The 19,911-nt window shown below is 35.3% G+C and overlaps 1 protein-coding gene across 17 annotated transcripts in view; it reads left to right on the plus strand.

Moving 5' to 3' along the window:
- LRRFIP2 (LRR binding FLII interacting protein 2) overlaps positions 1-19,911 on the plus strand; it is a 61,639-nt gene that overhangs the window by 12,664 nt on the left and 29,064 nt on the right. For 6 of the 17 annotated variants that reach the window (XM_051610699.1, XM_051610702.1, XM_051610694.1 and 3 more), the window contains exons 3-11: positions 5,546-5,632; positions 7,051-7,101; positions 9,748-9,801; positions 13,161-13,226; positions 15,222-15,263; positions 16,201-16,266; positions 17,669-17,743; positions 18,460-18,507; positions 18,594-18,638. In XM_051610699.1, the coding sequence (XP_051466659.1) occupies positions 5,546-5,632; positions 7,051-7,101; positions 9,748-9,801; positions 13,161-13,226; positions 15,222-15,263; positions 16,201-16,266; positions 17,669-17,743; positions 18,460-18,507; positions 18,594-18,638 (534 nt within the window). The remainder of the gene's footprint in view (positions 1-5,545; positions 5,633-7,050; positions 7,102-9,747; positions 9,802-13,160; positions 13,227-15,221; positions 15,264-16,200; positions 16,267-17,668; positions 17,744-18,459; positions 18,508-18,593; positions 18,639-19,911) is intronic. The other 11 variants (XM_051610709.1, XM_051610707.1, XM_051610708.1 and 8 more) reach the window with 6 other exon arrangements.

Below are 19,911 nucleotides of genomic sequence, written 5' to 3' on the forward strand. Positions count from 1 at the left end.
AGACAAGCTCTCCTGCAGTGCCTCTGCACTAAAAAAGGCACAAGTATGCTAAAACATTAACATTGGAGTGAATTACTGGCTTATTCCAAGAACAGCTGGGTTTCCAGAACTCTTTCTTTGGGACCTACTTCGTATTCTCTTGTGTGTTATCCTTCCTGGCATTGAATTCTCTGTGCTCACTGAAACTGAGGAAGAGTGAGTATCCAGGGGCAGGGGTCTGTGCATCCTTTTCTGGAAGCAGTGCACTCACCATATTGTTCAGTGTCTTAAGTGAGATTAATTGCAGCTCTTAAATTTGGAAATTGTACAAATGTATTGTGTTTATTTAAAAAACTGTAAGAGCAGGTGTAGAAATATTGTCCAGGTGTTTCCTGCAAGGAGAAGAGCAGCTCTTTAGAATAAATGCAAGTATCTTCTGATTATAGCAAGGTTAATTTGAAGTGAGCAAAACTCTTTAAAAAACAAACAAAACCCAAAACAACAACAACAAAGCTACCCACACCCTATCTCCTGAAAATATGCGGAATTCCTTTATACTACCTTCTGTTTCTTTCTCTAGCTGTTGTAATGGATTCTGAAGCTGTTACTCTTTGTCAGTCTGAGAAAGCTATAAGCCAGCTGGTGTGGAACACACTTTCTCTGTCCTGTGGAAAGTTCTGCCAAATAAAAGAGAGGTATTGTCTAAGGCAGCTTTGGGCTCCTGTCAAGGTTAGGTTCTTATACGGGAATCCTCTTTGTTTATATTCACTTTCCACACTGGATACAGCTGATACGATCGCAAGTTCTGTTTCCCCTGCAGTTTTGTTGTGGAGATTATCTGCTTATACGGCTGTTTTGCGAGCAGAATATTGGCAGCTGACATATGCATCACTGCTTCACTTTCATTTATGGACAAGTTGTGTTCATTTTCAACATTCAGCAGTAACCTGTTGTCACCAGGCATCTCTTATGATTACTTGAGACCTCTTTCTCCAAGACCAGCCTTACATACCAGAGCAGAGGTTTCAGTCACTTTTGCATTCTTGTGTTCACTTCAGTTCAAGCTCAGGTACGATGAATGTCATGCCAGAGAGTCAGAAGAGCGTGAATCTTCTCATCTCACCAGTCTCAGCCCAATAAGCTGCAGTTTAAATGGACAATGAGGATTTACATTTTATACCGTTCTGTGCTTGTAGCAGCAAATATTCCATTCTATTTTATGCTAATGAAGCTTTTATGCTATTGAAGTTTTTATGCTGAATCTGAGCTAATTAATAAAGCACCTTGTCTACAGTATGAAAATTATAAACAAAGTTTATATCTAGTGATCTAGTGAAATCCTTCTCACAAGCAAGGGGAAGGACGAAGATGCCTGTCTACACTTTGGAGACAGGTGTTCTTCTTGCTTGTCATGAAGGGAAGCTTCTACCGTATCAATTCAATGTACTAGTATACTTCTTACCTTGGTGAAGAACTTAATCATTGTTGTGAAAAGACTTAGAAGAAACCCATCAGAAAGGAGAGACTCCCGACTCAATCTTTACAAAGGCATTAAAATTAAAATACTGTCTTTTCCCCTTTCTCAATTGTGTCTTGCTGAAAATATATTGGATTTAACTGAAGAGCTAAATATTTACTTTGGAAGTTGAGATAAAATGGTTTGAAAGGTTTTCAGAAGATTGTGGCAGAATATGTATTTGAAAGAAATAAAATATATAAGTTAACTAAGCAGACACAGCTTTCTAAATATATGTATAGTTGTTAATAATTGCTTTTTAGGTGAAAAAGAGGAAACTGACCATGTCACCTGTAGTGGAAGAAGAACATTATCCTGCTACCCCTACATTTACTAAACTTATGCAAATAAGTTTAACCTAACTAAAGCATACTGCTTTAAGGCAGTAGGTAGCTTACCTGCTTGAAAACCGACAGGATCATCATGTTCTTCTAGAATGAAAGGCTGCTTATGCAGGTGCAAGGAGACATTATTCTTATTTTTTTGTAATGCTTTTTGGTACCTATTTTGAAATTAAGAATTCCAGAACTCAGCAGTTATCAGGTGGCTTTGTTTTGTTACTCAGGGCAGAGGTGATACCCAAAGATATGCAGATATGGCACTTAGTTTAAAATCACATATTTGTCCTTAGGGTAAGAGATAAGGAATAGCATGAGTATGTAGTTATGTATGTAGCATCAGATGTAGTTACTAATTAATCCTTTATTAATTAGTCTTTTTTTTCCTTAAAAAAAAGTCTTGAGGACCTCTTCCTAGGAAAGTAGTAGGTTTTTCCTACCACATTTGTTACAGAGATCTTCTATATAGTTCTGCATGTTCTTTTTTTCTCTGTATCAATTCTATACAAATTTATTGTATTTATATTTTGTGACTTCTGTTTGCCCTCCAGAATGTATAACCAAGAGATTTCTCTTCATTTTTTGTAAGCATAAGGTTTGGATAACTCACCTCTTACTTGCAGTTGAAGTGTTTAAGATAATCCAGCTATCACATTTCTTTTTAGCAATTGGAAGTACCGTTTAGAAACTTTTAAAGTGTCAGACTTGCTAGACATTGGAGAGTCTACAGTTTAATTTTTACTTCAGAAAAATAGGGATGGTATGTGTTGTATCACTTTTTAACCTGCTGTACTTTGATTAGATAAGATTGTAGTATATCTGTATCATAAATTATTTATTTATGTGTGTCTGGTCTAAAGATTTTATTGAGAACAATGAGCAATGAAACCAAAATCAAGACTAGTGGCTGGTCTGTAGTTTTCTAAGACTGAAGTTTGCTTAACAGTAACTATAGAGAGCAACCTGTACTGACGCTCAAGTTCCTGTGAGCAAGGAATGATGATGTGTTTAGAATGCTCTTCAAATACTAATTGCATTAGAAAAGAATTCTAACATGACTGCCTGTCTTTTTGCTGCTTTGTTGGTGTTTTTTAGTAGTCTAGATTTCCTTTCTGTGCTACTTTTATAGTCCAAACAGCTTTTTTTTTTTTTCAATGCAGTTCTCTATCCAAAGTTGTCATGGCACTCTATTTCCCTTAGCATGTATTTAAAGACTTAATTTCAATGCAGCTGAAGACAGTAATTTGTGAAGAGTTTCTTGGTGGAAATTTGTTTCACAACTTTTATGACTTTTTTCAGTAACACAAGAGAGTGAACAGCAGAACTGAGGAACAAATCTGTGGTTTTTGAATTATGGTTATATCTTTATTAGTATTAATTTTAAATTTCAGTTACATAGCTACCAAGATTTGTATGACAATGTTGTATATATTATAAATTAATAACAAGAGATCTGCTCTCTAACAGTTTTACTAAGAAGAAATAATTACTCAGTATTATGCCCTTTCTGTTAGCAATGTGATTTGTCTCTGGCTCTAAAGTTTGGTGAAGGAAGCCCAAGAACTGTTCTTTCAGCTGCCAGCTTCATCTTTTTGAAATTATATACTTTATAGAGGAATGTGGTTGCTTAGATTAATGATTAATGTAATAACAAACAGTTTTTTGCTAAAGTTTCCTCTAAACAGATATTTTTTGTTAAAATTTCAGGCACCCATTTTATAACAGATGTTTATAGAATTCTTCTGTATTTTACCAAGGGTTTAGTAAATTGGAAGAGATGGATTTCCCCCCCCTACTGTCGGAATTGAAAGTTAGGTCTCTGGCTGTAGGACTAGGAGAGAGTGGTGAAATGTGAATTGATTTTTAGCATGAATCAGTAAACAAATGAACTTACTATGTTTTACCAATAAAGCCTTGCCAGAGTCTAAAGGCTAGATGCCCATGTCTGCTGATCTGTAGACAGAACTAAAGCCAGACATATCAGCTGTTTGAGTCCTTTCTCTTTCTGTGCTGCATATATACCTGTGTGAAAGCTTATGTGGGGCAGAGCTCTTGTTACAGACAGCTACAGAGTAGGGCTGCAAGTGAGAAAAGACTTCCTGTTGCACGGGAATTCCCTTGCTTTCCTCAGTGCTGTCATCAGGTAGGAGGAAAAGTAGCTTTATGCTGCTTTGGCAGTTGATTACATTGTGGCAGTCAAGAGTGCTGACACATACTTGGAATCATCTTAATGTGTAAAACATAGAAAAACAGTCTTCGTGAGACTAATTCTGAAGTTAAGATTTAACTATTTCAAGTAATAAAAATACAATGTTTGTCTTTTTTCTTTTCATTATTTGATAGTTTTGTTCTTGTAGTTTAATCATAATTTAAACTCTGGGTTAAATACCCCTTCCTTTTTCATGAATTGAAAGTAATTGTTGTGAATTTCATAAGTTTCTAATGTTTTACATAAACCTATGATGTGATAGTGGCAAAAGCAGGAAAAAACTATCCTTAATTTATGACAAAATCCCATTGAATTTCAGATTGTTAAAAAGTTATTAAAAACCTTAATGTTTTGGAAGTTAGGAATTCTGAATTTTTGGCTGATGGTGTTTCTCAGAATTTTTTAATTAACATTAGCTAGACAACTGGAATTTTTGGTGGAAGACCTGTCTTTAGTGGTTTAATATTTCAATGAGAATTTTCTCTAATTCTTATCATTCAAACATTAAAATAATTAGCTTGTATTTTCCTCAAGTGTGAGCTTTATGTCAAAATTATTGCCTCATTTAATTTACTTATTAAATATGAGGTAGCATTTAGGGTCTGAAAGACAATGTGCTTCTTTTTTATTTGAGGATGGATAGAAGTGGAGAAAAGCAGTGCAGGAGATGGAATAGCTTTTTGCTACTGAGAAGTAAGGGGTGTCACTACTCTGCATCCTGTCCATCCCTTTTGCTGGTTCTGGTGTTCGTAAGATCTTTGTACAAGCCAATTCTTTTTATTAACACAGCAGAAAACTCAGAAAACTACTTTTTGTTATTGCTAATTTCTGCTATGATAGTTAAATTGGCTTACATCAGAATCTTGGAGCTGGAGCTGTGTCTGAGGAAGGTGTTGGGGAGTCCAAGGGCTTGAATGGAAAGGTGGGGAAGTCCCTTTTTGGTAATGGTGAATGTTTTAGTTCTTCAGGAACTGTAACCTTAAATTTCTTCCTTGTGTTTTGTCCAATAATAGATCTGATTTTATGATTGCTCTCTGAAGTAATTTGACTTCTAAGTTATGTTTTCTTTTTGAAATAATTCTGAGTTACAGCAGAGCTTTAAAATATTACATGGACATAGGTGGTTTAATATCTTTGTTTTGATTCTTTCTGTTTGTTTTCATGTCTTTCTGTAGCCAAAGATACTGCAGCTGCATATGTTCCTGTTTATTATGCACAGGAAAAGTCATGTTAAAGTCTGCAAGACATGAATCTTTAGATCTAGTGACAGCAATGTTTCTGAGCAGTTCTTAACAGCATGTAATTCTTTTGACTAGTAATGATATCTGTAAGGACTTAGGTATCTATCCTGGCTGAAATTTCATTCTGAGAACTGATTTCTTCACCACTTATGGCAATGTTAGAATCTTAATGTGTTCTTGTGAAGAACATTATTAAATTGAGTACTGAAACTGTTGTACAGAATATGTGGTTTTAACTTCCAGGTTTTCAATTTGCTTGTAGGCAGAAGCCAGGCTTGCAGCCAAACGGGCTGCCCGAGCAGAAGCAAGAGACATACGTATGCGAGAGCTGGAGCGGCAGCAAAAAGAGGTAATGGAAATCATCAGAAATCATTGCAAACCTTTACTAAGTTCTTACTGTATTTTATTTCTGTACCTGTATCAAATTTTATCTTTTGGAGTAATTCAGCTTTGTGGTAGGATTTTCAGCATTGGGCAGCTGCCATCTTCTCTCTCTCTCCACCCATACCATAACCTCCTCTTTTCTCTCAGGTTATATATCTAAAAGAATAATTTGCTTTGTATTTAACTGTGGATAGCACCTCAGAAAATACTAATCTGAACATGCATTTTGAACTTCCTTAGTAGTTACGCTCATATTGTGGGAAAAATCTGCTGTGGAAAAGATCTGCTATAGAAAATAGATTATTAGCACCCTTAATTTGAAATGAAAAATAAAACATTTTTAATGTGCCTTTAAATTCTACCTTTACAGGCAAAATCAGGTTATTGTATGGTTTACCTTTAACAAATGCACTAAATTCAACGCTAGCAATCAACATTGGACAAAGATTAATCTAAATGTTTATATTTAGGTAAAGGAGACTTGCATAAATAATTTTGCATAGAAAACAGCAGCTTTCAGCTTCTGAAGTGGAGTTTAACGTTGTCTAGATTTGTACTAGGTTTATAGCTGAATCACCTGGTGACTTTTGTGCATTTTTTAAGAGCAGGTACTTAACACATGTCAGTTTCTTGGCTTGTTGTTGCTGTGCAAAAGGTTCACGTAAATATGGATAACTGACAGCACAGCATAAATAATAAACATGTTGGTGCCCAGAATGTACGCTATCTAATGTATAGGACAAACAACTGTGAAAAAGTCAAGAGAACTGTTTAAATCTATTTTTAATGTATTTGTAATATACTTAGTAACTGCGTAATTTGAATATGTGACTTTAGGTATATTTCTTAACATATGGACTATACCAAAAGTGTTTGCAATCAATACCTATTGGCAAAATCTTTAAAAAAACAAACCAAAACACATTAGGATAATATTTACACATAGGGTTGTGTGTTGCTCCACACATTTCTTCTAAAAAAAAAAATTACATTTCTTCAGCAAAAAAAAAAATCTAGGAACTAGATTTTCAACAGTGATTATTTCATGGTTATTTCATTTGATTCAGGTTTTGACACAGCATACAAAAGATTGACAATTTATTATTTATAATGATTACATTAAATTCCAGGTAAATACTGATATTGGAGGGGGTTGCTGTGGTAATAAAAGTATAATTTACAAAACATGTTTTGGCCTCAGTTTTATGCTGTTCTCATTATTCCATAATGCCAGGGTTTTAATTGCTGTAGATACCTGAGATTATACTGAAGATTATATGGCAATTAACTTAAATTTTTCAAATTTTTTTGTTTAGGAATCCAGTCTTGTGTGGTGACTAATCTATATTGTAAATGGTTTGTTTTTGTTTTTACATTCTATAGCTTTCTCAGCATTCATATGATAGGAAATGGGCTCATATCCAGAAATGGATGGTAGGCTAAAACCACCTGTTGTGCATGTTTTTGCCACTCAGAGAACTAACACAGGATCTGGAGGAAGTAATTTACTAATGGTTTGCTGTGTGTCATTTTAAAGTGTTTTATTACTGAGAACAATTGCATATCAACTATATATGGATGTGGATAGGCAGGATACTTCATGGCAGCAAAATACAAACTATGAAATGAGATGCTTTTCTTAAAATGAAATGTTTTTTGTTTCCACCATGTGCTGGCTTAAAGTCATGAATCTATTTTAAATGAAACTACATTAGTTTCAATCTAGATAAACATTTTTCAATAGTAAATGGTTTTTTTGTCAATTAATTTCTGGAATTTGAGGTTTTTTTACATATTTTTTTTCTTGGCAGACTTGCATTTTTTTGTTTCCTCTTTGATAATGTGGCAAATGCTAGTCTTTTTACTCATTATTAAGTAACTTCTATGACTTAAAACAGCTGTAAAGATTTTTAAAAAAACCACAACAAAAACAAAAAAACGCCAAAAATTAATATCTAGAAAACATTCCATGCATCACTTTAACACCTCGCCACTTGCTTTCACTTAATAATGGAAAAAAGACTTGACTGTCAGTTTATTTAGTTTAAATTCACAAAGTAGAAAGGAGTAGAGATAGGTAAGTTACAATCTGAGAAAGCTGCAGTTTCGTTTAGTGCAGTGTTTCTTTAGAGTTCCTTTCACAGCCTTCATGTGCCTCTTAAAAAGAAGTTTTAGGGAAGCATTCACTCTGAGTGTTTTGAATCAAGATTTAAGTAATACATGCCAAGACTAACCATAATTTCAAATAGTTAAAACTGCTATGACTGTTAATAAGCACTTCTGTTGAGAAATCCTAGAAATGTCACTAGAAATTTATTTGCAGAATTTGTGCTGACTTAAAATTATCTCTATGCCTAGCTGACATTTGTGTGTATATTAGTTCTCATGTCACTTACAGAGAACAGCATAAGTTTCTGGTAGCTCTTGATGGAATGAGTGTTTTTTTGCTTTAGAACAAGAATTTCCAAATTGTGGAACATAGGTTGCATTTGTGAGCAATCTCACTTTGAACTTAAACTCGTAAGAAGCACATTTGCTGCAGGATGTTTCTGGGCAGATGTCCACTCCTTTCCTGGATCAGGAAACCTAACCTGTCTTAGATAAAGCACATATTTCAAGCTTAAATTCTTAGAAATCAAGCCTGATAGCTACCAGCAGCAGTTACCTGTTTGCTGTATGTACTGTAGTGCTTCCTTTATCCTTTGGCCTGAATATGCTGAACACTTAACACCTGTTTTCTATTTTCTGATTGTATGTTGGGAACAGACTTATCCTAAGTAAATTATGTAAAGAAAAGTTCAGAAAATGCTATCAGAAGCTGATGTTTTGCATTATAAGAGCATATTATTAGCTGGGGTGTCATACTGGCAATTAAGACTAATCTTAATTGACACTATAAAGCAGACAACTAAAAAGTCATGATGAAATGAACCTTTTTTTTGTTGTGGTGTTGTTGTTTTTTCCCTCTTTAGGAAATTATTGTCTTGCTGAGTATTAATTAGGCCTCTTGAATAGTCACAGGGTAGTATTAAACAAGTTAATATATCCAGTGATAATGTAGGAAGTAACCACATGACCAGAAGCAGTATGAAAGCCAGACTTGAGATGCCTGTCTGTGATCTGGAGGCTGAGCTTTTAACTCTAAACATAAGTGGCTTACAATGTTTAGAATAGTTTGTCATACTGAAAACTGTAGAAGGGGAGTCATTTAAGGAAGGATTTCTAGTGTTAGAGCCCTGTTGTAGCTTTTAAATGGGATAGTTTGGATAGATGAAGCTTATTCTTAACGTGCTTACCTACTGTACCTAAAATTTTAGAAGCTTATGGCATGTGAGGTATTTTTGTATTTAATTTTAAATTAGTTGTATTTTTTTGCTGCTGTATATTTCCTGCTGCTTCTCACATACTCCTTTGTGTGCACGAAAATGAACGTTCCATAATACTTCGACAGAAATAAAGATATTAAAGTGCCTTATCTACATCTCTTCCCCAAAACTTTTGAAGTTGGGTTTATTATTTTCACTGACATCGTAGAGCAGAACTACCTATAGAACTTAATAACTGATCCATTTGCTTAATAAGCTTTTTACTTATAATAGAGGAAAAATCTGAAATATGTGTGGGGAAATTGAAAATTATCATCTCTTAGGGCTAAAATAACTTTATAAAATGTTCACAATCCGACTGTTGCAGTTACGTAGTAAATTTCTTACTAATGGACTGGTTATTTTGTAAAGCTTTTAATTTTTTTATTTTTAATTTCTCAATTTAAATATTGTACTTTCTTCTGCATTAATACAGTAATCAGAAGAAAGATTGACTATTGAACACTAATAATTACATAACCCTCTTTATATACATCTCCTAATATATTATGTTGGCATACTTACCCAAATCAGGTGAAATCACTGTTTTTCTGATGTGAATTAGTTCAGTTGCCACAATAGTTTATTCAAAATACTGCATCACATTAAAAGTGCTAACAGCATGTTGCTCACCCTTGCTTGCTTTTACTTTGTCATCTTTTAAATTTTTTTTTTTTTTTTTCTGTGAAATAATTCTGCATTTCTTCTTTCTCAGGAAGATTCAGAGAGGGCCAGGTATTCTCACCGGTCCAGTCGACATTCGTATTTGGTTTGTGTTCAAACTGTGTATTTTTCCTTTTCCATCATTGCCATTTCAAAAAAAAAGTTTGGGTTTTGGTTTCATTATCTCAAAGCATCATCCGCTCCCTAAGTCTTCCAAGTCTTAGCAGTTATAGAGTCAGTATTTTAAATAATATAAATTGTTAAAGTTCATCTGTTTGGTTTTTTTTATTTCCTTCACTACTGACAAGGTGGTTTATTTTTATGTATTTCAGTCTTTTGAAAAGCATCTCCATTGTTAGGTTTAACTCTTTGACTGTTTTTATTGTAAATATCTCTTGCTTTTTTCTTCTTGTACATGTATTTATTTACTGTATATTTTCATATACTGAAAAGGCATTTGAGTAGGCATTTAGAAACTGGAAATACATATTTGTATTTCATATGTAATACATATGTGTATGTATTTCAAGAATCAATTATTTAGAATAACATTTAATCACAAGTTTTAAGTGTCATCTTTTCATATGACTCCAGTCTAATAGCATTTATTTCCTTTTTAAAAGGCTGAGTAATTGTATTCAGTTAGGCTTCAGATATGATCAGCTAGTAAGAATTATTGGCTTGTCTTTAACCGGTACAGTATTGAGATTACTACTTAAGTTGTACGTTGTCCTATAATTACTACTACATTGAGTCTCATGGGCAGATGTGAAGGTGCTATTAATGATCAAGCACTGATCTAGTTTAGACAGGTCTAACCTGAAGGTGCATAAATCTATGGGACCAGATGGGATTCACCCACGGATCCTCAAGGGTGCTGGTGGATGCAGTTGCTAAGCCTCTGTCCATCATATTTGAGAGGTCATGGTGGTCTGGTGAGGTTCCTACTGATTGGAAAAAAGGGAACATAGCCCCCATTTCTAAAAAGAGGAAAAAGGAAGACCCAGGAAACTACAGGCTGGTCGGTCTCACCTCTGTACTTGGCAAGGTCATGGAGCAGATCCTCCTGGAAAGTCTGCTAAGGCACATGGAAAATAAAGACGTATTGGTGACAGGCAATATGGCTTCACTAAGGGCAAGTCATGCCTGACCAATCTGGTGGCCTTCTACAACAAGGATACAGAGATAGCGGATGGTGGCAGAGCAACTGATGTCATCTACCTGGATTTGTGCAAGGCATTTGACACTGTCCCACAATACATCCTGGTCTCCAAAGTGACAAGGCATGGATTTGACAGATGGACCACTTGGTGGATAAGAGATTGGCTGGATGGCAGCACCCAGAGAGTTGTGGTCAATGGCTCAATGTCCAAATGGAGGCAGGTGACAAGTGGTGTCCCTCAGGGGTCAGCATTGGGACCAGTGCTGTTTATTATCTTTGCTGGAGACATGGACAGTGGGATTGAGTGGATCCTCAGCAAATTTGCTGATGATACCAAGCTGTGTGGTGTGGTTGACACCCTAGAGGGAAGGATGCCATCCAGAGGGACCTTGGCAGGCTGGAGGGGTGGGCCAGTGCCAACCTCATGAAGTTCAACAAGACCAAGTGCAGGGTCCTGCACCTGAGTCGGCACAACCCCAGGCACAAATACAGGCTGGGGGAAAAATCACTGGAGAGCAGTCCTGAGGAGTAGGACTTGGGGGTGGTAGTAGATGAGAAGCTCAACATGAGCCACCAGTATGTGCTGGAGCCCAGAGAGCCAAACACATCCTGGGCTGCATCAAAAGAAGTGTGACCAGCAGGGCCAGGGAGGGGATTCTGCCCCTCTGCTCTGCTCTGGTGAGACCCCACCTGGAGTGCTGTGTACAGTTCTGGTGCCCTCAGCACAAGAAGGATATAGACCTGTTGGAGAGGGTCCAGAGAAGGCCTGGAGCACCTCTGCTATGAAGACAGGCTGAGAGAGTTTGGGCTGTTCAGCCTGGAGAAGAGAAGGCTCTGGGGAGACCTTATAGCACCTTCCAGTACTTGAAAGGGGCCTGCAGGAAAGCTGGGGAGGGACTTTTCATCAGAGAAGATAGTGATAGGACAAGGGGTAATGGTTTTAAACAGAGAGAGGGGAGATTTAGGTTAGATACTAGGAAGACATTCTTCACTCTAAGGGTGGTGAGGAACTGGAATGGGTTGCCCAGGGAGGTTGTTGATGCCCCATCCCTGGAGGTTTTTAAGGCCAAGTTGGACAAGGTTTTGTGCAACCTGGTCTAGTGGTAGGGTTCCCTGCTCATGGCGGGGGGGGTTGGAGCTTGATGCTCTTTAAGGTCCCTTCCAACCTTAACAATTCTATGATTCTAATAGAAAGAAGAATCTCTTTCCTGTTTTACCTATCTGTCTCAAATTCTTCAAGCAGGCAAATTTTATTTAAGAGATTAAATACTTTTGCTGACTCAGAGTTATCCTGAATTGATGCCACTCAAGTGAAGATGAGTAGTACTGGTTGATTTGTAAGTTGGGATTCATTCTGAACAGATGCTGATGGTTGTCTGCTCACTGTTGTTTTTCCTCACACTTCAAGTATTATTGTGTTTCTATGATATTTGCAGAAGAAAAAATAGTATATTAGGATGCAAGCTGAAGAAGGGTGTAGTGTGAGGCAGGGTTTTATTTCTTTGAGATTACAGGGATATATTATTTGTTAGTGGCAAAGACTTACTTCAATGATGCAAGGTGTCCCAAAGACTGCTAATAGAAGTATTTATTACATTGTATAGGCTCTGCTTTAGCCTCTTTAGGTCACATATGGTGCTAAAGAATTATTGTGAGTGTTTGTAAACGTTTTCCTATTTTTAGTAGATCTGCCTAGAGATCAAATTGTCGTTAATATGGATATATAGGCCAGGAGAGGAATAAATTATTAAAACAGAAGGATTGGGTATTTTATTTTAGAAGATGGAATTACCTGTTTCTTTGTGTGACTTAAAAAAAATAAAAAATTGAATGTCACTTACTAAGTGATTTCAGCAGTTAAATGTAATCGTTGATTAACTGAATTTTGTGTAACATCTTGCAAGTCCTGGTGTTAAGTAAAGGTTTCCTGCAGTTATCACACAGATACCACATGATGGGACTTGGTGATCTGAGAGGTCTTTTCCAGCTGTGACAATTCTGTGATTTATACCAAATAAATAATTTAAATTGGGTTATGTTGAGTACTTTACAAACAGTAAATGGTCTACAGGAGAAGCATGTAAAATGCACTGTATGGCAACACTGAAAAACTTTTGAGCTGTTGCAGATCTGCTTTTTCCTTTTTTAACATATTTTGTATCTTAAGATGGAGGTTAAATAATTTACCCTTGACTAAAGAGTAGTCATTTATGTGACTGCCATTTAGTGAAGATTAAGAGTTATTACTAGAGCTTTTAAAAATTATTTTTGTATTGATATTTTTTTACAATTTCATTCCTAAGAGTCCTTTGGATGTCAGTGCGTCTCAAAGGAGCAGAGCAAGTACCTCCAGAAGGAGAGATCTTGTGGTGTGTAGCCTGAAATGAGCATGCTTTGATGTGTTTACATTACAATGTTTTCTGTGTCTACTTACCGAAATGGTAGTTTGAAAGCATGCTGCTTTGTAGAAAATTGGATTAGTTGGATTGCTGAAATGATTGATACAATTGAATACTTTGAGATAGCAAGTTTGAGGGTTCAAAAGAAGTGATAAGTGGTCTGTCTTGAAGATAAAAGTTTGAAGGAAATTAGTTTCTTCAGTCTCTCTCTTCTAATGTCTAAGAACAAGAAGTAAAAGGGGCAAAGGTTGTGCATCAATTAGTAGGTGCAAAGATGTTACTAAAAGTTATGCCAGGAAACCTTTTTTTCTCAATTATGTTGCAATTTTAGTCCCACAGTTAAGACTGAAATACAAACACAAATTTCACTTTTCCAGAAATTAGTATTTCTGCATATTTTGTGGTATTCCTATGTTAGGCAACTTAAATATTTGTTAGGAGACTGTTAAGCTGTTAATAGTGAAGCAGAGGTGTTGCTTATCAGAAGGTAGTAATTCAAGATAAAAACTGTTTGTAAAGAACACCAAAACTGTTAAGTTGGTTAAAACCAGTAGTGTCCTATGGGGACACGTGTTTCAGCAGGGCCTGTTATGATAGGGCAAGGGGTAGTGGTTTTAAACTGAAAGAGGGTAGGTTTAGACTAGGTATTAGGAAAAAAAATTTTTACAATGAGAGGGGTGAAACACTGGGCGAGGTTGGTTGCCTAGAGAAGTGCTAGAAGCCCCATCCCTGGAAATATTGAGGGCCAGGTTGGATGGGGCTCTGAGCAGCCTAATCTTGTTCCTGCCTATGGCAGGGGGATTGGAACTAGATAATCTCTGAAGGCCTCTTCCAATCTGAACCATTCTATGATAATACAGTATTGGCTATATTAGAAATATTTCTATGAACTAAACCTGGCCTATATTGATTTCTAAAGAATATAAAATCTAAAATCAGGGAATTCTTTGTGTTAATTTGATCTCTAGAAAGCATTTTCAGACATCAATAGGCAAAAAGAACTTTTTTTAATCCTTGCTGTAATTCTGATATTTAAGATTACACTGGGTAATACTTTAGTATGCTATTAGTATATAATGTAATGTTCTCAAACTACCTTCAATTTCTGTTTTGTCTTGTTTTTTAAGAAGGCTTTGGATGATACTAAGTAACGTTTTGGATCGTGCATTACCTACAGTCAGAATAGCTAAGGTGCACCTGTGACATTTTAACTAAACTATAAGGCAAAAGCTTGCTTAGAATATTTAAGATTTGTATGTTTAAAAAAATACTTGTATAAACTCCATGGATTTTGCTGTTGCTGTGCAACAAGACATATGGGGACACTGGCTAATCCGTTACTACAAAGCTGCTTTCTTAAGTATTGTTGAGTTGCCAAATCTGCTAGGCCAGCAGTCTCTTTACACACAGGTGACTGGCCCTTTCATCCTAGTATTCCTCCTTTTTCACACACTTGTTCATTCTGAAAACATCTTTATCCCTCCTGTTCTCCACCTTTGATTGCTTCCCTGATCCCAAGATGCTATTCCTCTGTATCCTGTAATGTCTTCCATGCCCTGTAAGCAGTAGCCTCCCTCAGTCTGCAAAGTGCCCTGGAGAGTCCACACACCTTGATGGCTTGCACACCTCCACAGCTGACTGATGGTCCTCTGGGCTCCTCTGCTTGTGTGGAGATGAGCCTTTTACCAAAACCACATGGAATATTTCACTTCACACACTGCTGTCCAAAATTATCTTGCTTTTCAGAAACTGGGATGATGTTGGCTGAAAAAAAAATAGTTATTAAGTAGTGTTCCAACCTCAGAATGGCCTTTAGATTGGATAAATGGCATTCTTTCATAATTAATAGAATGTGTTTTTGTAATTTCCTTTAAAGTATTTTTTATCATTCTTTGAAAAAAAAATGCTACTTTTTTTTCTTTATTTTAAACTTCATTATTTTAATTTCCTTTTCTTTTACTTCAGTATGACAGTGCTAAGGATAGATCTGCAAGATATTCGGTTCCTGTATGTTAACAGATTGCATGTCTTTGAGTGAAGGCTGCTTTTGGGCTTTGTTTTTAAGGTCTTATGACACTGACTAGCTCCTTTAAATTGATTTCAAATTACATATACATTTATGCTACCATACTTTCTGACCTAGAATAGCAGTATGATTCTAACACTTTAATACAATGCATGTATAAACTTTTTCTTGAAGACAATCTAATGAAGTAACATATACAAACAGCTATCTTACAGTAAGCACTTTTCAGTATTTATCTGTTATTTCTAAACTTTGTAGTGAAGTGACATACTCAGGTTACACTTGGAGGACACACTTTTTAAAAACTATGTATACATATATTTGTACTCTCCATTTCCATATAGAAACTTTAACTTAACCTAATGGAAAACTATTTCAGTCCTGAGAAAAAGCACGTGGTTTGTTTACCTTTATTTAAAAAAAAAAGTCCTTGTTATGTTGTGAAGTGGTAATACTGTGCATCACTTTCTCATTGGTAGTAAACCAAGTAGGATTTTTGTGCATCTCTTTAAGCAAAGATAAGCACAAACTAGCACTAAAAGGAATACGTAAGCAACTTAAAATTTGTTTAAAAAGCAGTGTTATCTGAATTAGCTACAGATAGGCAAACACTGTATAATCCTTAAAATGGTCTGTCATGTTAAGCTTTTTTAGTTTATTTGGTTTACGTTTTTAGTGAAATGTGAATGCTGGCTTAAGCCAAGTCTGTGTTAATCAGAGATAAGCTTGGTTAGTGTTTCACTTCTCAGTTATTTTTTGGACAGTAATGAAAGTATGGCCTATTATTCTAATAACTCAAAACTTTCTGCGTTTTGTTGTTGTATGTGGTAAATATCTTAAACCTTATGTTGGACTTTACATTTGAACATTGAAGATGCTGATATATGGTGGTATTAATTTTCTAAATTTTATTCTTAGAGTCATGCTTACAGTGAATCTCATAGTTCAAAGAAGAAAGCTGCTTATTCCCATAAAGACTTGTTGGTCAGTTTTCTGCTATGATAATTGTTATAAATATACTAACTATGTGGAGTGACATACTAATACAGTTATGGATAAATTTATGAGCTTGCTGACACATGCATACCTTTTTTAAGGGAAAAAGTGAAATCTTTAGTATTGACCAAATTCTGACCTGCAGTTGAGTATTTCAAACTGCTGTTCTGTCAGTGGAATCCCATGAATAGAAATTATGTTCCGTTGGAGGCCTGTGAAAGGCTTTTGGAAAAATAAAAAAGTGACACTTTTCTGGATTAAAGTTTATTCAGTCAGAACGAAGATAGGTGTTTTATTATTTACACTTTGTCTCCTATCAGTTAGATATTTTATAAATGGAGGCATAAAATAGAGCAAGACAGAATGAATTTACCATAAACTTAGATGTTAACTCAGTGAACTGTTGAGAAAGTCACGTGGATTATTGTGATCTTCCAAAAACTATTCTAGAAAGTTCAGTGGGTAACTTATGTGAATATAGTGCCAAGATGTTTTTGATGTAATTTTTTCAGAGGGTTTTGGCACTGATGAATTAGTAGTTGCATGAGGGCAAGTTAAAGCGACAGTGGACTCCTGTAGTGAGACAAGGCTGAAATAATGTTTATCTTCACTTGTTTGTGTAGCAGCATATCTCTGTGCACTTTTGAGGTGCTATTTTCCAGTTCTCTAATTTCTTAAAATAATGAGTAATAGGAATCTTTTTGCCTCCTCTGGCCTGTTGAGATACAAAGCGCTACGTCCTGAAAACACTACTTTTTGCCCTGTCTTCATCGCTCTTGTTTTTCCTTCTTTATATGTGTATATAAATTTTTGTCCTCACATCTGCATATATATGCAGTCTGTGTAGGAAGTGCCAAAAAAACCCAGAATTAAGCCAAAGGATAGTTGCTAGGCTTTCAGCATATATGCTTGGTGTAAGGAATAGTGGTAGGGGACAGACTGATGCTGATTGCATAGGCATCCATCCTCTATTAAATCCATAGGAATTTGTTCCCTGCTCTGATTCAGGGTAGTATCTAATGAAAAAAAAAAATAAAGACAGCAATTTTTGTCAAATATATTTTTAATGTATTTCATGCTACACTTTTCAGGGTTTTCTTATTTATTATGGAGGTAAAAACCAAAACTATTTACTACTTTGGGCAGGGCATTAAAAATACAGATAATGCTGATATGCAGAGTATGTAAGTAGGCTTTGAATTAGTTACTCTTCACTTGCTTCAGAAAGTTACATGGATTTTGGGTCAACCATAGGGGAAATTTTATAACATTCTGTGCAAGTTCTAAGCTTGGGACCATTTGGCAATGTTGACATAAAACTTTTATTTACAAGATTTACAGATGCGACCTTTGCTTTCTCTTTTTTTTTTTTTTTTTTTCTCCCCCACAGAGTGGAATTTACTATGATCAAAGAAATTATAGCAGCCTTAGATATAGTAAACCACTTCCTTCCTGCCATACTCGGGTCTGTCTCTTCCTATATTCATTTTTAAATGTATATAAAATACATATCTTTTGTTTTGCTTATGCTATGTAAAGCAAACTTCTCTCTGTCCTACAGCATTGCAAATTATTACAGCCAAGAGTAGTTAAAATTGTATTTATTCCTTTTAAGGGTTGCCTTTTTAAAAATTAATGGATAACATGCAAGTTATTGTGTGTTCTGCACATGTGGAGTTTTAAATTTAGAATAGTTTTTGTTTCATGGTTGTATGATACAAAGAAAACTGCTGGCAGCTGTGACACTTGCATTTTCATAGTCCTGCTTTTAAAAAACAAACTAAAAAAGACAAGTATAGTGCCAACATGCTACTTTCTTCTACAGTCATATATATAATAAATCGGTGGTCTGTTGTGAGATGTGTAGTATCTTCAGTGCCTGCAGCAGGTTTAACGAAGTAGCTAGAGGAAATTGATGTGTGTCTTGGAAACCATTTCTTGTCATTCTCTTCTCCAAATCTTCTGATAAAAATACTAGATGGCTTTCTTAACATTTTAGATTATGATTTCTAATGGGTTTTCTTGAATGTTTATTCACGTTTACTTAAGTACCTGTCTATTATAGATATAAAACTTAGTATTTTTGATCTTTTGAACTTTGGGGGAGTATAGAGCAATACATTAAAAATCCAGTGTATGCAGAGGAAGTGATTTTGACTTTTTCTATTCTTCACACTACAGTCATCTTCTCTATGCAGTGATCCAGTGGCAACAACTAGGAGTTACAGGGTTAGTACAATGTAAAATAATATCTTAATTATCTTCAGACATTTTAATGGCCCTCAGAAAATATAAAATTACACTTTTGTTCTTAGGTGTCTCCTTCTGTAAACACTGGTTTGATAAGAAGTATCAGTTTGGTTCGTAAGCACCATTTGCATGGTTGCCTTAAATTTGCATTGTATGGTCATGAGGCTTGACAGTGTTCCATGTGCAATTTTTTTCATCTTTTTAAATGAAGCTTCAGCTTGTGTGTGTCATTTTGTGGAGGCATTCAGTTTAATGTTTTAACACTGTTGATTTGCCTCTTTAAAATATTCTAGTAGTCTTACTGATACTTTCACAGACAAGCATGAAGTTTATGAATACAATGATGAACAGCAACATTGGGGTTCGAATAATGCAAGCATACTAAACAACAACTGCATGTAAAATATTTTTAAAAATAAGTATTAAAGAAGTTAAACATTTGAATGGGAAAAATCATTGTCAGGAGATGACAGAAATCTGTGGTAAATGCACTTTAAATACTTCCAAATGAGATGCTGTATTTTAATTTAAAAATCATACAAAAATGTAGCAGGGTGAAAACCTGATCTGCAGCCTTACAAAATAAAAAGTAGGTAGAAGTTTCATAAGAATGGCCAAGATAGCTCTACAAAAACTTATCTTTAAGTGACGTGCATGCCTGCAACTGTATGCCTTTTACTGCTACCATAATTCAAATCCAGCTTTACACTGCCATTTAGAGACATGCTAAACCTATTTAGAAAATCGACAAGTATTTAAGTCTAGTATTTTTATGTAGTTAGCGAGGTCTTGTTCTGCACTTGGATTGCAAACAGGGATCATTTACTTTTTTGGGTTTGTGTATTCTCAAGAAAACAGAAGATCCAGTGAGAGAATGAGACCGTTAGTGACAGCATCACATATAATTCTAACATACCTGTAATTCTAATTTCTGCTAGAGAACCTTTCATATGTAGGGTGAAAGCAGCATGAGACTTCTTAAAATCCTGTTTCTCAGAGCTGCATTTATTATCCATTGCACAAATACATTTCAGCCTTGCATCTTGAAACATTCTCTTTCAGGAAAACCTGCATGGATGAGCACAAAGCAAAACTGAGAAGTGTAAAATATAGCTTCAGTTCCCAGGTGGCTTAAAACTTCAGAAGGCATCAGAACAGTGAAAACCAAAATGCAATGTAGATATTTAATTGAATTTTCTTCTGAAAATAGTTAGTACTTCTTTTAAAAAACTACTTGCCTATTTTTCAAGGTAATTCTTAGATTTATATTTGGAAATAGACATCCCTAATAGTAGGAGGAAATGCTGCTGAAAATGTTAAATTGTCCTTTCAAAAAGTTTAAACTTAACTGGAAAAATGCATAGATAGGATAGAATACATTGA

The sequence above is a fragment of the Apus apus genome, chromosome 2 (assembly GCF_020740795.1).
Source record: "Apus apus isolate bApuApu2 chromosome 2, bApuApu2.pri.cur, whole genome shotgun sequence".
In the NCBI taxonomy this organism is placed as follows: Eukaryota; Metazoa; Chordata; class Aves; order Apodiformes; family Apodidae; genus Apus; species Apus apus.